Source organism: Pleurodeles waltl, chromosome 2_2 (assembly GCF_031143425.1).
Source record: "Pleurodeles waltl isolate 20211129_DDA chromosome 2_2, aPleWal1.hap1.20221129, whole genome shotgun sequence".
In the NCBI taxonomy this organism is placed as follows: domain Eukaryota; kingdom Metazoa; phylum Chordata; class Amphibia; order Caudata; family Salamandridae; genus Pleurodeles; species Pleurodeles waltl.
This window is the reverse complement of record NC_090439.1, coordinates 459260334-459280257: the sequence shown is the minus strand read 5'-3', so window position 1 is coordinate 459280257 and position 19924 is coordinate 459260334. Positions and strand designations below refer to the sequence as shown.

General features: G+C 44.9%; 1 protein-coding gene across 2 annotated transcripts in view; it reads left to right on the top strand.

Moving 5' to 3' along the window:
* CEP192 (centrosomal protein 192) overlaps positions 1–19924 on the top strand; it is a 1702116-nt gene that overhangs the window by 1491904 nt on the left and 190288 nt on the right. For both annotated transcript variants that reach the window (XM_069219927.1, XM_069219928.1), the window contains one exon: positions 6807–6926. In XM_069219927.1, the coding sequence (XP_069076028.1) occupies positions 6807–6926 (120 nt within the window). The remainder of the gene's footprint in view (positions 1–6806; positions 6927–19924) is intronic.

The following is a 19924-nucleotide window of genomic DNA, read 5'->3' as shown; positions in this document are numbered from 1 at the left end:
GTTGTCTGAACCGAAAAAGACAGCCGAGAAAGTTTCCATACCGAAACATCCGGCCTCAGAACCGAAATCAAGTTCCTACACAGAGGAACAGGGCCTGTCCTCACAAATACAAGGACACAGATTCGGACAGGAACTAGAGACAATAGAGCCAGATTACACTCAAAGAAGGCTCCACATTCAAAAAGACACAGGAAAGATCAGTATACTCTTCCCCCAATTCGAATGAAAAGAAAACTTGCCGTCCAAGAGAAAGACAAGCAGCCACAGGCAAAGGTGGCAAGACAGGTAACCCCGCCACCATCTCCACAACGCTCACCACAACCATCACCGGTAGCCACTCCACCAATGATGCAGTCCCCAACTCATACCGGAATGAGTCTGGATGATCCAGACGCATGGGATCTTTATGATGCGCCGGTATCAGATAACAGTCCAGACTGTTATCCAGCGAGACCGTCACCACCTGAGGACAGTACAGCCTAAACACAGGTGGTGTCAAGAGCAGCGGCGTTTCATAATGTCACTCTGCATGCGGAACCTATCGAGGATGACTTTTTATTTAACACACTATCGTCCACACATAGCCAGTACCAGTCTCTCCCTATGCTACCGGGAATGCTGAAACACTCCAAACAAGTGTTTCAGGAGCCTGTGAAGGGCAGGGCCATTACTCCAAGAGTGGAGAAGAAGTACAAGCCGCCACCAACAGACCCTGTGTACATCACGCAGCAATTAACACCAGACTCAGTGGTAGTAGGGGCAGCTCGCAAGAGAGCGAACTCACACACCTCAGGAGACGCACCACCTCCAGACAAGGAGAGTCGCAAGTTCGACGCTGCGGGGAAAAGGGTTGCGGCACAAGCAGCCAACCAATGGCACATTGCCAACTCACAGGCCCTATGATAGGGCTCATTGGGACGAAATGCAACATTTCATAGAACACCTGCCCAAAGAGTTCCAAAAGAGAGCACAACAAGTGGTGGAGGAAGGACAGAGTATCTCAAACAATCCGATACGGTCAGCAATGGATGCAGCGGACACAGCTGCTAGGACTGTAAATACAGCAGTGACCATACGGAGACACGCATGGCTGCGTACATCAGGATTCAAGCCGGAAATACAACAAGCCGTGCTGAATATGCCATTTAACGGACAGCAGTTGTTTGGGCCGGAGGTGGATACTGCTATCGAAAAACTAAAAAAAGACACAGATACGGCCAAAGCCATGGGCGCAATCCACTCCCCACTGAGCAGAGGCACTTTTCGGAAATCACAGTTTCGAGGGGGGTCACGGGGACAGAGCACAGAACCCTCAACCTCACAAACAAGGCCCACTTATCAAAGTCAATATCAGCGGGGAAGTTTTCGGGGACAGTATAGAGGGGGACGGTTCCCAAAGAGTAGAGGGAAGTTCCAGAGTCCCAAAACTCTACAAAATAAACAGTGACTTCAACGTCACAAATCCCCAACACATAACACCAGTGGGGGGGAGACTAACCAAGTTCTACAAACACTGGGAAGAAATAACAACAGACACGTGGGTCCTAGCCATTATCCAGCATGGTTATTGCATAGAATTTCTACAATTCCCTCCAAATGTCCCACCGAAAACACACAACATGTCCAAACAACACATGGAACTCTTACAACTGGAGGTCCAAGCGTTGTTGCAAAAAGATGCTATAGAGATAATACCAATTCATCAAAGAGGAACAGGAGTTTACTCCCTGTACTTTCTCATACCCATAAAAGACAAAACTCTTAAGACCTATATTAGATCTCAGAACACTAAACATCTACATCAAATCAGATCACTTTCACATGGTGACACTGCAAGACGTGATCCCACTGCTCAAACAACAAGACTACATGACAACACTAGACCTAAAGGATGCATATTTCCATATACCTGTACATCCTTCCCACAGAAAGTACTTAAGGTTTGTATTCCAAGGAGTACATTACCAGTTCAAAGTGTTGCCATTCGGGATAACAGCACCAAGAGTTTTTACAAAATGCCTGGCAGTAGTGGCTGCTCATATCAGAAGGCAGCAAATACATGTGTTCCCGTACCTAGACGATTGGTTAATCAAAACCAATACGCAACAACGGTGTTGACAACACACAAAGTATGTCATAGAAACCCTTCACAAACTAGGTTTCTCCCTCAACTACAACAAGTCACACCTACAACCGTGTCAAATACAACAATACTTAGGAGCAACAATCAACACAACAAAAGGGATTGCCACTCCAAGTCCACAAAGGGTACAGGCATTTCAAAACGTAATACAAGCCATGCACCCAAAACAAAAGATACAGGTAAAATTAGTGATGAAACTACTAGGCACGATGTTCTCATGCATAGCCATTGTCCCAAACGCAAGATTGCACATGCGGCCCTTACAACAGTGCCTAGCATCACAATGGTCACAGGCACAGGGTCAACTTCAAGATCTAGTGTTGATAGACCGCCAAACATACACCTCGCTTCAGTGGTGGAACACTATAAATTTAAACAAAGGGCGGCCTTTTCAAGACCCAGTGCCTCAATACATATAACAACGGATGCCTCCATGATAGGGTGGGGAGCACACCTCAACCAACACAGCATCCAAGGACAATGGGACACTCAGCAGAGACAGTTTCACATAAATCACTTAGAACTACTAGCAGTATTTCTAGCGCTGAAAGCATTTCAACCTATAATAACCCACAAACACATTCTTGTCAAAACAGACAACATGACAACGATGTATTATCTGAACAAACAGGGAGGAACACACTCGACACAGTTGTGTCTCCTGGCACAAAAAATATGGCATTGGGCGATTCACAACCACATTCACCTAATAGCACAGTTCATACCTGGAATTCAAAACCAGTTAGCAGACAATCTCTCTCGGGATCACCCACAGATCCACGAATGGGAAATTCATCCCCAAATACTAAAAACTTACTTCCAAAGGTGGGGAACACCGCAAATAGACCTATTTGCAACAAAAGAAAACGCAAAATGCCAAAACTTTGCATCCAGATACCCACAGGCTCACTCTCAGGGCAATGCGTTATGGATGAGTTGGTCAGGGATATTTGCATACGCTTTTCCCCCTCTCCCACTCCTTCCATATTTAGTAAACAAATTGAGTCAAAACAAACTCAAACTCATACTAATAGCACCAACTTGGGCAAGACAACCTTGGTACACAACACTACTAGACCTCTCAGTAGTGCCCCATATCAAGCTACCAAACAGACCAGATCTGTTAACTCAACACAAACAACAGATCAGACACCCAAATCCAGCATCGCTGAATCTAGCAATTTGGCTCCTGAAGTCTTAGAATTCGGGCACCTAGACCTTACACAGGAATGTATGGAGGTCATAAAACAAGCTAGGAAACCAACCACAAGACATTGCTATGCAAATAAGTGGAAAAGATTTGTTTATTACTGCCATAATAATCAAATTCAACCATTACACGCATCTGCCAAAGACATCGTCCGCTACCTACTGCACTTACAAAAGTCAAAGTTAGCTTTTTCATCCATTAAAATAAATCTCACCGCAATTTCAGCTTCAGTTCGCACATAATATAATCAACATAGAATCAACCAAAAAAAATATAATACAACCCCCTACCCTAAATGAAACATACATATATGAAAACATAAATAACATAACAGTAAATACGCAAAAATAAACAAATAACACAGAACCAACAAAATCACAAAATAGTATACATACAAATTTACAACCGCCTCATACATGAGAGGATATGTAAACAGCACAATAAAGTTACTGCTTTGATGCTACAATTATGCGTTTCATATATGTATGTTTCATTTAGGGTAGGGGGTTGTATTATATTTTTTTGGGTTGATTCTATGTTGATTATATTATGTGCGAACTGAATGTTTAATTAGCTATAATAAATATCTATATTGAAATATATTGTATGTTGTATATTTGAATTTAAGATTTCCATTCCTATGTTTGCTATGTTAATGGAGAGTAAACTACGTTATACTCATAGTATTGCTTCCCTGTGTGTTACTCTCTGTATCTAGCTCAGGGACCCTGTTTAGATACGAGGATTTGCTCACTATTACTATATACACAACTCCTACCTCACCCTCTGCGGGGAAAACAATCTAAGATGGAGTCGACGCCCATGCGCAATGGAGCCGAAAGGGGAGGAGTCCCTCGATCTCGTGACTCGAAAAAAGACTTCTTCGAAGAAAAACAACTTGTAACACTCCGAGCCCAACACTAGATGGCGGGATGTGCACAGCATGTGAATCTGCAGCGTCTCATGCCACGAACAGATGTACACTGGGTAAGTGACACTTTCCTTTTGTAACACTATGTGCTTTTTCATGTGTGATATTGCTGTGTGACTGAAGTCGTATTGCATAAACTTTGTATGTCTCCTAGATAAGTCTTGGCTGACAGAAGAGATGATGTTTTCTTTCTCCAGCCTAGCATTGAGGTCGGTAAACACCTCATGCTGATTGGGCCGTTTCTCCTATACTTCATGGGATATGGTGACGTAGGTGCTGCCTCAGGTCCCAGAGGACATACGGGACACACACTCACAGGCAGTCAAAGATGGGTTAGATGCAGCCAAGTTTACCATCAAGTGTGGTTTGTACACTACTGAGTCACTGGACAGGATGATTTCCTTGACAGTGGCCCTCAACGCCACCTCTGGCTTTTCAGAGGATGTCCAAGCAAACCTCTTGGACTTGCCCTTCGATGTGTCCCTCCTTTTTGGTGAAAAGGCAGACTCTGCACTGGAGCGCGTCAAGGACTCCCGGGCTACGGCCAAGTCCTTGGGCCTCTCAGTGACCCCTCACCTACAGTCTTTTGAGGTTTTGGAAGGGGCGCGGACTTGCCATCCACAGACCAGTCACCGTCCTCTGCCAGGCAAGCATCTTTTGCAGGGACGAGGTTGTGGTGCCTTCAGACCCAGAATGTCCGGCCAGAAGTCGTCCACCACCCAGCCCCTGTCCTCCACAGCGTCCAAGCCCTCGAAGTGTGATTCTGCAAGACCATGTACGTCCAGTTGGAGGGAGGATTCAATGTCATCTCTCTCACTGGCAATCCGTAACATGGGACAAAAGGGTCTTGCAGATCATACAGAAGGACTATTCTCTCTCCTTCCAGTCTTTCTCTCCCCCTATGCCTCCCTCAAAAGAACGGCTGATAAAGGATCACTTGGTTTTGCTCTGCGAGGAAGTTCCGGCTCTCTTGGCCAAGGGAACTATAGAAAGGGTCCCGATACCAGAAGTTGGCACTGGTTGTTATTTCCGCTACTTTGTGCCTTCACCCTATTCTGGATTTGCAGGATTTCAATCCCTTCCTCAGAAAGGAGAAATTCTGAATGCTCACTCTGGCTCAGGTCTTGTCTGCCCTAGATCAAGAAGACTGCATGGTAGCATTGGAATTGCAGGATGCATATTTCCATATCCCCATCCTGCCTGCCCACAGGCATTACCTGCGGTTGAAGGTGGACCACGAGCACTTTCACTGTGCTCCCTTTCTGCCATACCAGCACCCCTCAGGTGTTCACCAAGGTGATGGTGGTGGTCGCATCTCATCTGTGCAGGCTAGGGTTTTTAGTCTTCCACTACCTCGACAACTGGCTGTTGAAGGCTCCTTCACCTCAGGGTGTTGTCACCCACCTCCAGAATACGTCAAACCGCCTTCATTTGCTGGGGTGTACTATAAACGTGCTGAAGTCACACTTGACTCCTTCTTAGACGCTCCCTTTTATCAGGGCTTTTCTGGACACAGTGCAGTTTTGGGCCTATCCTTCCGAGCAGCAAGCGCAGGATATTCAGGTTATGATTCCGATGTTTCGGCCTCTATCCTGGATTTAGGTGAGATAGACTCTGAGGCTATTGGGACTCTTGGCTTCCTGCATCCTATTAGTCAAACATGCCAGATGGTATAAGAGGGCTCTGCAGTCGGACCTGAAGTTCCAATGGGCACAGCATCAGGGAAATATCACCGACACGGTTCAGATCTCAAACGGACTGCAAAAGATCTGCATTGAGCGCCTGCGTAGTGCTTATATAGGAGACCGTGACGTCACAGACTGCTCCAACGATGCCGACAACGCCACACCGATCCGAACAACGTCCCTTGATGGCATGGGCAAGGGTATTGCTCTGCAGAATTTCCAGATTTCAAGCTAATGCCAGGAAATTCTAAAGGTAAGTAATATGCAACTAGATAGTCTCTATCAGATAATGTGTTAAAGCTAAGTAACTTGTTCTTCAAAGCATTTCACTGCTTTTTTGTTTTGTCATTAGCTTTGTTACACACTCGTCTGATTTTACTCTCTTGTTTTAGCTTTAGGCTGTTTGGTGTTTGTGCACTCTGTGTACAGTGTTCAGGTACTATTGTTTTCTTGTGGCCAGCATCCTCTGAACACAGACTACATGCTGTCCCTACCTGTTACATAGCTTGTGTTCTCATTAAAGTTTTGCCAGTGTTCTTTCTAAATAGTGTTGAGTTTAGAGATGGTCTTTCAATATTCTTTGTTTGAATGGCGAATATGTTCCCTAGTCTTTTAGGGCTGATTGTCAGCAAGCTTCCCTGGCAGTCCTTTGTCAGTGGTAAGGAACACAAGTGGAAATTACATGTTTTTATTTTTGTTTGTGGATGTACATGTTTCAATAAGTCCATGTTTATATTTGCATAGATGTTAACTTATTACCTTAAAATTTTAAACAGAAATAGAATGTTAATGGGATGTGTACTCAATATTTCCTTTCTTTCTTTGTTTTTCTCTCAGATACCTGTTTCATTTAGTCCTCGAGACAAAGGCGATTACACTCAGTATTGGGAACTGGAAAGTCATCCACTTGCTGAGCCACAATCAAAGCATAGTCTTAGATTTCACCTTTGTGGAAAGGTGTGTATGTTCAAGAAAACAATCTTTTGAATTTTTTGCAAATTTGTTTTTACAGGTTCTAAACGCTCTTTAGTACAGGCTTCAGTACAGTTAACATAAGCTGTCTCTTGTTTATTTTTGTTTTAAATTTTAAAAAAAAAGTTTTACTTCATTTACTTAAGCGCATTGTTATCCTTCTTTCTTAGTCATGGGAAATACTATGTATACTTTAGCCTCTCCTTGCCCTTAACATTTGCTGGGTAGACCCAGAATGGTCTAGTCACTGGTGAAGGTCCAGCCTAGGATGGTCTCAGTTGCATTACCTCTGCAGCCTTTCCAATTCCTTAATTAGTTAAGGGGTGTCTACCTCTTTGCAGGTACCGCGTGACTTAGCTAAAATCAAAACATCCATCTTACCTCCTGCTCCAGTGTTTTTATTTGTCCCTCTCCTCACAGGAGAACCATGAAGGAAAAGTCAACTCTAATCACTTACTCTCCCTTTGTCTGCTCCTTCAAACTCCTGTTGCAGATCTGGTTGATCAAAGCCCACCTTGTTTGTTCTCCCTGTCCTGTAAGGGAGTGTACCCCCAGGGCAGCCTGCCCTCACACCCCCTTTCCCTGTGTTTGTGTTAGGGTTGTGGCTTAGTCCTCAGGGACTGTATTAAGATGGGAATCAACTCTGCATTACTCAGAGGACCATACAGTCTATACCTCATTTCTCCAAGGCACGATTCCATTGGATACGATACTTCTTCCCACAGATAGCTCACCTTAAGAATACCCTCCATAAACCAGTCTGAGTGAGGGAAATATGGCTGAATTTGTTTTGCTTCCGGCAGTCTAGTCCTTCAGACTGCCAGTGCTCAACACCTCTTTGGGTAGTATGTGGCCTTCATGTAGGAATTGTCAAGGATTGCTGCAGTAAGACATTCTGAGCACATGAAAAATGCTCTCTCCTATTTTGAGAACAATAGTTTGGGTGCATCCAAACAGATTCTAAAACCTGCCAACAAGATAACTAGCTTCATAACTGCACTAATTAATCTTAGCAGTCTCTCCTGGGTATATTTTGTAGGCTTTGCAGATCTAGGTGGCCATAATGTACATATCCTTTGATGAGAAAATATTTGGTAAGAAACCAGTCTTCCATGGAACAACCAAATAACACCAGCACCGGAGCACGATTGTTAGGCTGTGCTTTCACTGCCAAGCAGTTATGTAAAAAAGTCTATTTTTTGTCTGGGTCTTCTCCAGGACCAACCATAATGGAAATAGCAACCTTATATATAGTCCAGACAACATAGCAATTCGACCAGTCTTTTCATGGGCGATGAGGACTTAAAATACACTAATAGCAGCAACTCCAGTCTTTGCAGTGTCTCCTGGCACCACCCGCCAAAACCATCCCTAAATCTTCCTGGGCGTGTGCCAACAAGGCTTATGTGGCACCCCTAGTGCACTGCTGGCTGTTACTGTGTGTGTGTTTTTTTGTTTTGTTTTGTGCCTTGGAATGTGGATTCGAAATTCCCCTCCACTGAACTTTACTATTAAAGTGCATTGTTTAGGGTACAGTTCCGCCCACCTCCAAAAAGTTCAGGCTTTTAACATAAAACTCATTTACCCCACTCTGGACCTTCACATTCTCAACTTCTTCCTCCACAATGAGATGTTCAGGGTGCATCCCCTTAACATTGAAAATACTGGCTACTGGATGGTATCACTAGACCTGCAAGATATTTACTTATGTACCGATCCTGCAGTTGCACAAGAAGTATACCTGTGGTTTGTTGTGAGTGCCACCCAAAATCAAGTTGCCCTCCTGCTGTTTGGATTGACGTAAGCATGTATTTATGAAAGTGTTGGTGTTTATTTGGAGATCCATGCTTCTTTGTATTCTCGTACCTTGACAACTAGTTGTGAATGTATCCTCCCACACCCCGTCAGGAAATCTGCAGTGTCCGGAAACCTTCAGTCCATAGTCTCCCTGCTGTTTGACTAGGATTTTCAGTCACCCTCTCAGTCACACCAGCAGACCTCCAAACAACTGTTCTTTATTGGAGTGGAACAGGACAATCTGTCTGAAGGCCTCCCTACTTCTCTGACAGATTCAGAATATGGTTATGATGTTTCTAAAGGGAACTTGTCTTCCAGCCCTGACATTCCTTGGTGTTCTGGGCCTATTTGTTTCCGGAATGCTGCTAGATCCTCACGCCATATGGTGTACTTTGGTGCCTATGCTGACATTAAGACGGGCAGCACATGGGAATCCTCTATGGCAAGGTTTGGATTTTTCATACAGTAACGCAGTCCTGCGGAGGTGGGTACTGATTCGGGCAGCTGTTTATACATGCATGTTCCAATCCTGAAATGCTCAGGTTGAGTGTTCTTTGGCATACCATTCGCATCAAACTTCCATCTTCCTACCCCCTTTATGTTCATACGTCATCATGATCACACTACCAGTTTTATGTTTGATTTATGTTCTGTGATCCTAGCGTTTGCTTTTTTTTTTTTAAACCTGCATGTCCTCTGATGCAGCGATATTTGAATATTTGATATGTTATATATAGTAAGTTGTATCTTGTGTATAAATCGTCTATACTGAAATATTTTCCTATTTTTATACAGATCATTACCTAATATGACCAAAATTAGTCCACTTGGATGTGCAATTCTGTGGTTGGAAATCATGTATGCCTCACCGTAACAGTGTTTTGTTAGAACAATGTAATATTGTACCCATTTATTTGTAAAGGTGGCTTATTTATTAAATGTATGTTTTAGCTTCTTATCCAACCAGTCAGTTTCCGATTGACTTGATTAATATTTTTAGTCAGAGTTATGGATGATGTGGGTGTGCAGTCCAATTATTTTTTCAGTTTTTTGTTTCACTAGTAGCAGTTTACCCCTCCTTTTAGTGTTACTTTTTTGCACTGCTGTTTGACATGATTTTGGTATCCGTTTCTTTCAAGCGATCGCCTTGTTTGAAGTTCTTCTTGTTCCAATTCTTCAACCAATGGAATAGTGCTTTTAACTCTTGATGCTTGTGAAAATGGTTAACTCTGACTAAATGTTTTTGACTGAAAACTTCATCTCTTCATTAAATATGTGGTTCTGTTGAAATATTATAAATGTGGTTTTCTATTTGTCCTATCCTGATTTGATCAAGTAGGTGTGCTTCCTTTACATATTAAAATGTATCAGTATTCCTTCTGTACTTGAGGAAATTCATTTTCCAGTTAGGTCTTGTCAGAATGTGTTGTTTTAACTTTTATCATGAATATATTTGCATATGCCTGCGCAACACATTAATCCATTGATGGGGCATATGTCTCTAAATAATAGTCCCTAGTGTTCTAATATGACTGTAATAGAGATTTTAGTGTAAGACGTACATACAGAAAGCATGATTTGCCTCTAGGATGACCTATCTTTAAAGATTTGGTTTCACTGCATTCAAACCTTCCTCACTGAGGAATGGATGTTTTCCATGAACCTATGTTGTTAACGTTTTCTTACTCAACGCTACTGTTTCATATTCAAGCAGAAGGTAAATCTTAACTCTAAAATAGGGCTCTGGTTTCACATTTTTTCTTTAAAGTATCCATATGCTCCACTTAGTTTGAGAGAGTCAGTACTTTGATACTAATGGTGTCATGGGTATTATTAGTCACTTCCATTGTAAATATTTGGAACAAGATACAAAACTGACATTTTTGGATGCTCCATTAACAAAAATCTTTTTCCAAATGACTTGTACTCATTCTTTAGGTTGCTTTCTAATTTTATAGAGGTATTTGCTCCATCAGCTTGCTCAGACATTTTCATGTCGTAGGATTCTGCTTCCTGCACTACCTTTGTTTGTCATTCATTTTGGCCAAATCTACTTTTCATCCAAAGAAATGTATCAATAATTATCATAGTTAGTAGTTTATTTCCGAACAGAAATAAATCTTAAGGAATGGATGGGACCTTGAGTTGTGATTTTGAGTTTCCTATGTTTCCTACATAAGATTCAGAATGTTGGTTTAAGAAAACGTTTGTCTGAGAATTATCATAAAGCTGTACAGATAATTTCTGAATCCAAAGCTGTTAGAGTGATTGTGGATACCAACAATAATCCTTTTGTTAACACATTTTGTTCTACTGCCATGAACTTCTATCTTGATAAAATATCAAATAATCTAAGTGCCTTTTTTCCTCTTGCCTCTGTCTTGTCATTTTCTCCTTCTCTTAGAAGACATTTTCCTTGAAATTCCTTACCTGACTGGGAGCTTTGTAGTAAGATATATATTTTCAATTCTTTTTTCTAACACATGCCCCTCACTAGTCCTCCAATATTGTCCTTGCTGCTGGTAGGAAAGCACCTTTTTCAGCATGGTTAGTCCCCCACTTTCTGCCTGGTATCTGATGTGAATTCGACTGAAAGTGCACTTGGTCCCTTCTTACCAGATCCCAAGTGCCAGTGCTCTTTCCCAAAATTGTACAGTTGCTTTCCCAATTGGCACAATCTTTACCACCCTCTGTAAGTCTCTAGTAAATGGTACCCCTGGAACCTAGGGTACAAAGAAGGTACCTGAGAGTCGCGGCACCAATTGTGCCACCCTCAGGGCTCCCTCACCAAACCCACAGAGTGCTGTTACTGCAGACTGCATATTTTGGTGCAGGTAAAATTGAAAACAATACTTGTCACACATCCCCGTGTGCCAAATCCACTATCACTGCATGTGCTACGTGTAAGTCGCCCCTACAGAAGACCTTTCAGCCCGAAGGCAGGATGCATCAAATCACATATGAGGGTATTTATGCATGATCAGATATGCCCCTGCTATGTCTATCTATTCTTAGACATAGTTAGTGGACAAGGAAGCCATTTATAGTGCATGTTTTGAACACTCATCAATATGAGTTCCCCAGCTACATGCTGGCTTTTCTGAACATAGGGATGATTGGTATCAAAAGTCTCATAATAATAAACCCTCACTGATTCCAGTGAGGGATTTATTAATATATGCCCTCAGAGGGCACCTTAGAGGTGCCTCCTGAAAAAACCTACCAACTACTAGTGAGTTGACTGACCGGTCCTGACCAGTTCAGCCACCTTAGCCACGTTTCTGACCTCCTGAGGTGAAAGCCAGCACTTTCAGAGCCAAGGACAAAAGCCAGCACTGGGCAGTGGTGTTCACACCTCCTCTAGCCATGAAGGACTTTCCAGGGCAGGAAGCTTCAAAGTCCTAGCCTCCTTTGTAATGCAACCCAGGTCTCTCCTGATGGCAAAGATGACAAATCCCCATGTCCTGACCCTACTACTTGGCTGCAAGACAGGTGGGAAAATTAATAAGATTAGGGGGTGTGCCCACCTCATCCCAGTCCCACCGCTAAGGTGGAGCAGCCAAAGTGGACCCCACTTTTTAAATTCCTCCATCATGTTCTGGGTGACATTAGACATGTTGAGTCAGGGTTGTCAGAAAGTGCCCCTTTTGGCATGGTTACCCCCCCCCCCCCCCCCCCCCCCCCCCCTACCTTTTGCCTGATATTGATGCTAACTTGACTGAGTGTGTGCTGGGATCCTGCTTATCAGGCCCCAACACCAGTGTTCTTTCCCTAAACTGTACCATTGTTTCCACAATTGGAACACCCCTGGCACACAGCTAAGTCCCTTGTAAAAGGTACCAGTGGTACCAGGGGCTCTGTGGCCAGGGAGTGGTCCTTAAGAGCTGCAGCATTTATTGTGCCACCGCGAGGAACCCCTTACCAAACACATGCACACTGCCCTTCCAGATTGTGTGTGTTGGTGGGGAGAAAAAAGTAAAGTCAACATGGCATCCTTCTCAGGGTGTCATGCCCACAAACCACTGCCTATAGCATAGGTAAGTCGCCCCTGTAGCAGGCCTTACAGCCCTAAGGCAGGATGCACCAAACCACAGGTGAGGGCATAGCTATATGAGCAATATGCCCCTAAAGCATCTAAGTCCATTCTTAGACATTGTAAGTGCAGTGTATCCATACTAAGTAAATGGGCTGGAGGTTTGCATTTACGAACTCCCCAGCTCCCATGATGGCTACACTGAAACCTGGGAAGTTTGGTATCCACACAACAAACCCACACTGATGCCAGTGTTGGGTTTATTGTAAAATGCACACAGAGGGCATCTTAGAGATGCCCCCTGTATTTTACCAAACCCTCAAGTGTAGGGCTGACTGGTAGGGTGACATATTGGGCCAATAGAAATGGTTGACTAAACTCTCCCAAGTCTTGGTTTTTCCCAAATGCCCAGCAAGGGGAATGTCATGGGCTAAGGTCATAATGAACTCCTTAAACTCCTGAGGCACTACCACTAGTGGCACCAGGTTTTGGATCTCTTGCCTCAGTGTAAAGGAGCCCATTTCCCAATAGAACCTGTGGGTTCCTCTGATAGTTCAGTTTTCTTGCTCAGCTGCTTGCTGTCTTAGGCCTTGAAGAGAGGGACAAGTTTCTTGTCCCTTACACAGCTGTTCCCTTGAGGGTCCCCCTGGGCCCAAGAGCTCAACCTGGTAAGGCTCCAGTTCCCTCAGGGGATAGAACATCTTCTTGGGAAGAGAGGTTCTGTTTCTTTTGCTGTGTTGAAACTGGTTCCCCAGACTTCTTTCCTTTTCTCTTGGAAGGTTGGGCCATTATTCCAGACTTCGTTTTCACCCTGAGCACTGCTCTGTGCCCTTATCTTGACACACACCAATTCAGGGATACCCAGCATGGCTGCATGGGTCTTGAGCTCTACCTCAGCCCATGCTGAGGACTCGAGATTATTCCCTAGCAGACATTCTACTGGAATTACAGAGGAGACTACCACCTGTTTCAGGCCAGTGACCCCTCCCCATTCTTAAGTTATCATTGCCATGGGATGGACATTAGTTTGATTGTCAGCATTAGTGCCTAGTGACTGGATATGTCTGTCCAGCCAGGTACTGTTCCGGGGAAACCAGTTTGTCTGTCATCATGGTGACACTGGCACCTGTATCCCTCAGGGCTTCTACTTTAATCCCATTGATTAAGAGCTGCTGTCTGTATTTTTGCATATTAGGCGGCTAGGCAACAAGTGTATCTAAATCCACCCCACCCTCAGGGACTAATGTAGCTTCAGTGTGAACCCTGATTTGCTCTGGGCACACTGTTGATCTTACCTGGAAACTGGCTATTCCAGTGCTAAATGGAGTAGTATTTGTTGTAGGACTTTTCTTTGGACAGGCCTTGTCTCCAGTGTGGTGTTAATGCTGACTACAGATTCGACACCAGGCCTTCTTGGGATCAAAGTTTTTACCCTTATACCCATTTGTGGACTGTGAAGAGGCTCTGGGCCCACTCTCCTGAGCGGGTTTTCGGGGCCCTGTAGAAGACTCTTTACTTTTGCCCTTGGATGTCTCACCACTCTTCTCCTGGGGAGGCTTTGTGACCCCTTTCTTTTGGTCACCCCCTGTGTAAGTCTTGGTCACACTAGTCTTGACCCAGTGGTCTGCCTTCTTTCCCAATTCTTGGGGAGAAATTGGACCTAGGTATACCAGATGTTGATGCAGTTTGTCATTGAAGCAATTACTTAACAGATGATGTTTCATAAGCAAGTTATATAGTCCATAATAATCATTTACACCACTGCCAGTTATCCAGCCATCTAGTATTTTGACTAAGAAGCCAACAAAATCAACCAAGGTTGTGCTTGAGAATTTTTGAGCCCCCTGAACCTAATCCTGTACTCCTCAGTTGAGAATCCAAAGCCCTCAATTAGGGTAGCCTTCATGAGGTCATAAGATTCTGCATCTTTACTAGAGAGTGTGAGGAGTCTATCCCTACACTTTCCAGTGGAGATTTCCCAAAGGAGATTGCCCCAGTGAGATCTGTTTACTTTTGTGGTTGCACAAGGCCACTCAAAAGCTGTGAACCACTTGGTGATGTCATCACTATCTTCATATTTAGTTAGAATCCCTTCGCGGATTTTTAGGATGTCAGTATTCTCTCTGAATCCATGTATGTTCCTGCTACCATTGATGGGAGTTTAACCCATCTCTTGACGTTCCCTTTCTATGGCTAGGAGCTGCTTCTCCAAAGCCAATCTTTTGGCCATCCTGGCTAACAGGAGGTCCTCTTCATTGAGGCTGCCCTCAATGCTTCCAGAGGTACTGGTCTCCCTGTGGAAGAACCAGGCTCTCTGACTAGGATTTGTGGAGTCAGGGTTTGAGGAATCTTGTTCTCCCTGTTTAGGAGAGGAGAGGGGGAGGCATCCTCCTGTTCACTAACTTCCCCATCTGAAGGAGTATCCTCAGAGGGGTGGTCCCTTGTGAGTTCTGCCAAAAGCTTCTGGAGCTTTACTTTGGTAGGGTTGGACCCAGTTTTTATCTTTTTAAGTTTAGATAGACCTTAACTGTGACATCCCTAGATGCAGGTCAGGGTTGTATTACCTGCATCTATATCTGTATTTGACATTATTACTCTAAAAGTTGGGATTACTTTTTAAGAATCTAAACACTACTTCTAGAACTTAAATCCAAATGTTTAGAAACTTTTAAACTCTAAAGGAAATGCTAACAGGGATTTACACAAGGCCCTAGCAGGACTTTTAAAAATTTAGAAAAAATTGTCAAATTGCAAAAATCAATTTCTAATGACAATTTTTGGAATGAAGCCGTTTGATCAGGTATTGGCTGAGTAGTCCAGCAAATGCCAAGTCTCCGACCCCACCGCTGATCCACCGATATAGGAAGTTGGCTCTGTATATAGTATCTCAAAGTGAAAGATAGTGTGCACAGATTCCAAGGGTTCCCCTTAGAGGTTGATAGTGGCAAAATTAGGTAATACTAATGCTCTATTTTGTGGTAGTGTGGTTGAGCAGTAGGCTTATCAGAGGGTAGTGTTAAGCATTTGTTGTACACACACAGGCAATACATGAGGAACACACACTCAAAGACTTAACTCCAGGCCAATAGTTTTTATATAGAAAAATATATTTTCTTAATTTATTTTAGAACTACAATATTCAAGATTGGAGGTAAGTACATAAAATGCAAGGTACTTCACACAGGTGAGTAGAGAACTTTGATTTAAAACAGTAGCACACACAGTTTAGGTTAAAATGGCAATAACCTATTTCAAAAGTGTACACAGTGCAAAAATCAATAGTTCCTGGGGGAGGTAAGTTTGGTTAAGTTTCTCAGGTAAGTAAAGCACTCACACAGTTAGTCTCCTGGGCATAGGCAGCCCACCGTTGGGGGTTCAAGGCAACCCCAAAGCCACAGCACCAGCAACACAGGGCCGGTCAGGTCCAGAGGTCAACGGAGGGCCCAAAGCACATAGGCGCCTATGAAGAACAGGGGTGCTCTGGTCCTAGTCTGCTTACAGGTGTACCTGAGTCCTAGGGGAGCAGACCAGGTTTTTTTTGTAGAGCACTGGGGGGGGGGGGGGGCACATACAAGCACACAAAACACACCCTCAGCGGCACGGGGCGGCCTGGCGCAGTAGGCAAAGTAGGCGTCGGGTTTGCTATTGAAAGCAATGGAGGGACCCGGGGGTCACTTAGGCGATACAGGCAGGGCACAGGGGGCTTCTCAAGCCAGCCTCCGACGGGGCTAGGAAGGGGGCCGCCTGCTGGTCACTCCTGACTAGAAGGTGGTTCCTCTCGGTCCTGGGGGCTACAGGTGCAGTGCTTGGTCCAGGCGTCGGGTTCATTGCTACCAGGCAGTCGCGGTCAGGGGGAGCCTCTGGATCCTCTCTGCAGGCGTCGTTGTAGGGGTACAGGGGGATTAAGTCAGGGTACCTACGTCATCGTAGTCACCATGAATTCCTCTCTGTGGTGTTTGTTCTCTTGAACTCGAGCCGGGGGTATCGGGTGCAGAGTGTGAAGTCTCACGCTTCTGGCGGGAAGAGAGAGTTCTTTGGCAGTTGCTTAAAAGTTGCAAAGTTGTTGCAGTTTAACAGTGCCGCTGTTCTCTGTAGTTTCTTGGTCCTTCGGGTTCCTGGCAGTCCTCTAAATCCTCAGAGGTCGCTGGTCCCTGTTGGATGCTTCGCTGTGCAGGTTCTTTGAGTCTTGAGACAGGCCTGTAGGGCTGGGGCCAAGTCAGTTGTCGTCTCTGCGGGGCTTTCAGGTCAGCAGTCCTCCTTCTTGTTGTAGGTTGCTAAATTTAGGGGTGTGTTTAGGTCTGGGGGGCAGTAGCCAATGGCTCCTGTCCTGGAGGGTGGCTACACCCTCTTTGTGCCTCCTCCCTGAGGGGAGGGGGGGTACATCCCTATTCCTATTGAGGGAATCCTCCAAACTCAAGATGGAGTATTTCTAAAGGCAGGGGTCACCTCAGCTCAGGACACCTTAGGGGCTGTCCTGACTGGTAGGTAACTCCTCCTTGTTTTCCTCATTATCTCCTCCAGCCTTGCTGCCAAAAGTGGGGGCAGTGGCTGGAGGGGCGGGCATCTCCACTAGCTGGAATACCCTGGGGTGCTGTAACAACAGGCAGAAGCCTTTGAGGCTCACCCCCAGGTGTTACAGTTCCTGCAGGGGGATGTGAGAAGCACCTCCATCCAGTACAGGCTTTGTTCCTGGCCACAGAGTGACAGAGGCACTCGCCCCATGTGGCCAGAAACTCGTCTGGTTGTGGCAGGCTGGCAAAAATTATTTAGCCTAGTACTAGGCGTCGGACTGGTATTAAGGGGCCATCTCTAAGACGCCCTTTGGGTGTCTTTTATCATAAATTTCACACTGGCATCAGTGTGTATTTATTGTGCTGAGAAGTTTGATACCAAACTTCCCAGATTTCAGTGTAGCCAGTATGGAACTGTGGAGTTCGTCATTGACAGACTCCCAGGCCATATACTCTTTATGGCTACCCTGCACTTACAATGTCTAAGGTTTTGCTTAGACACTGTATGGGCATAGTGCTCATGCACTTATGCCCTCATCTGTGGTATAGTGCATCCTGACTTAGGGCTGTAAGGCCTGCTAGAGGGGTGACTTACCTGTGCCACAGGCAGTGTGAATTGGGCATGGCACTCTGAGGGGAGAGCCATGTCGACTTAGTTTTTTTCTCCCCACCAACACACATAAGCAGTGAGGCAGTGTGCATGTGCTGAGTGAGGGGTCCCCAGGGTGGCATAATACATGCTGCAGCCCTTAGAGACCCTTCCTGGCAACAGGTCCCTTGGTACCAGGGGTACCATTTACAAGGGACTTATCTGTGTGCCAGGGCTATGCCAATTGTGGGACAAAGGTACAGTTTAGGGAAAGGTGCTGGGGCTTGGTTAGCAGGGTCCCAGCACACTTCTCAGTGAAGTCAGCATCAATATCAGGCAAAAAGTGGGGGGTAACTGCAACAGGGAGCCATTTCCCTACACCCTCCAAAACTGTTTTTGATGCCACATTTAAATTGGTCTTGACCTTTCTCATATGTACATATGTGCACCGTCTCCCCTCTGGTGGTTCTACCTGGAATCCATATTTGTTCGATGTGTAGCTGGCAAATCCTCCTTCATGCAACCCATGCCAGGATTCCACAAGACCTGGCACTGGAGTTCTTTGATCTTCACCTGCTCTGCACCAGTGGGCTCTTAAATAATAGAAAGGGGGTACACCCACCCTTCCTTCAGGCTTAAATCACCTATTGCCCCCTGCCATCCTACCTTCCACCAGACCATCTCTCCATCATACAAGAAGAAGTGTCAGCCCTCCTTGTGATAATAGCTGTAGAGTCAGTGCTAGAGCAGGAAGTGAAACAAGGGTGTTACTCTTGTAATTTCCTTGTTCCCATAACAGATGGTGGCATTCTTCTGGTCCTAGACCTTAGTAACTTAAATGTCTTCTTCAAGAAGGAGCAATTAAAGCTGTTGACCTAAGTTCGGGAGTTTCTGGCGTTGGAAGCTGGGGACTGGATGTTGTCACTTGACCTGCAGAACTTGTTTCCATATTCCAATTGTGCAGTCCCATCATATGTACTTGTGCTCTGTGTTGGGCTTTATGCACTGGCAATTTACTTACATCCCTTTGGTTTAACATCAGCACCTTGAGTCTTCACCTAGGTGTTTTTGATGGTTGTGGCCCATGTTGGAAGGTCACATAGCTGGAGAACTGGCTGATCAAAACCAATTGGCCGGGGGTGTCGACATGTCATCTGCAGTCAACAGCCTCATTACTATTGAACTTGGTCTTTGAGCCCACATTTCATCAGTAGCCCTCTCAGTGCCTCCAGTTCAATGCATAAGGTCTTGACTTTACCTTTCTTTGTACCCCCACTCCCACCCAAAAAATTGTGAACATCCGAGAAATAGCCCAATCTTTTCCAGAGAGCTTGTGAATTCCATTTCAGAACGACTTAAGCCTGTTACATTTTCTGGCATCCTTCATTCCTCTGGTCACTCGTGCACATTGGCACAAGAAGACTCTCCAGTAGTGCCTCTGCAGACAGTGATTCCAGTACAGGAGAGACTAATTGGTCTCCGTCATTAGCTCTTAAATTGCTGCAGCGTATGGACTTCGGTGGAGGAAGGAGGTGAGCAGTGTGTGATAGCGTTAAATCCTCCTCTAACTGTGGCCAAAGGAATGACAGCTGCTTCCACCCAAGGGTTGGGGGCTCATCCGAAGCACCTGGAGATAAGAGGCATTTGATCTCCAGAGGTGCAGGTGCTTCACATCAGCTGGCTTGAAAAGCAGGTTTTAAACTAGCATTCTCTGCTTTCCTCGTCTCCTTCAAAAGGTGGTCCACCCAGAACTTGATAGTGAATATGACAACCATGTAGTACATGAACAAGCAGATGAGAGTAGAGTCATGGCTCCTTTGCCTACAGGTGTTGGACACACCACTAAGGAATCATGTTAACAGCCAATCACCTTGTGGGGTCTCTGAATGTCAGAGCCGACAGCCTGAGTTATGTTGCCAATCACAAGTAGTTCTCCTGCCATAGGTCGGATGTCTTCACCCAGTCGCGCACCTCCTCAAGTGGGATTCTTCACCTCCCCTGAATATTATCATTGCCACCAGTTCTGTGCTCTCCAGTATCCATTGAGGAAGGA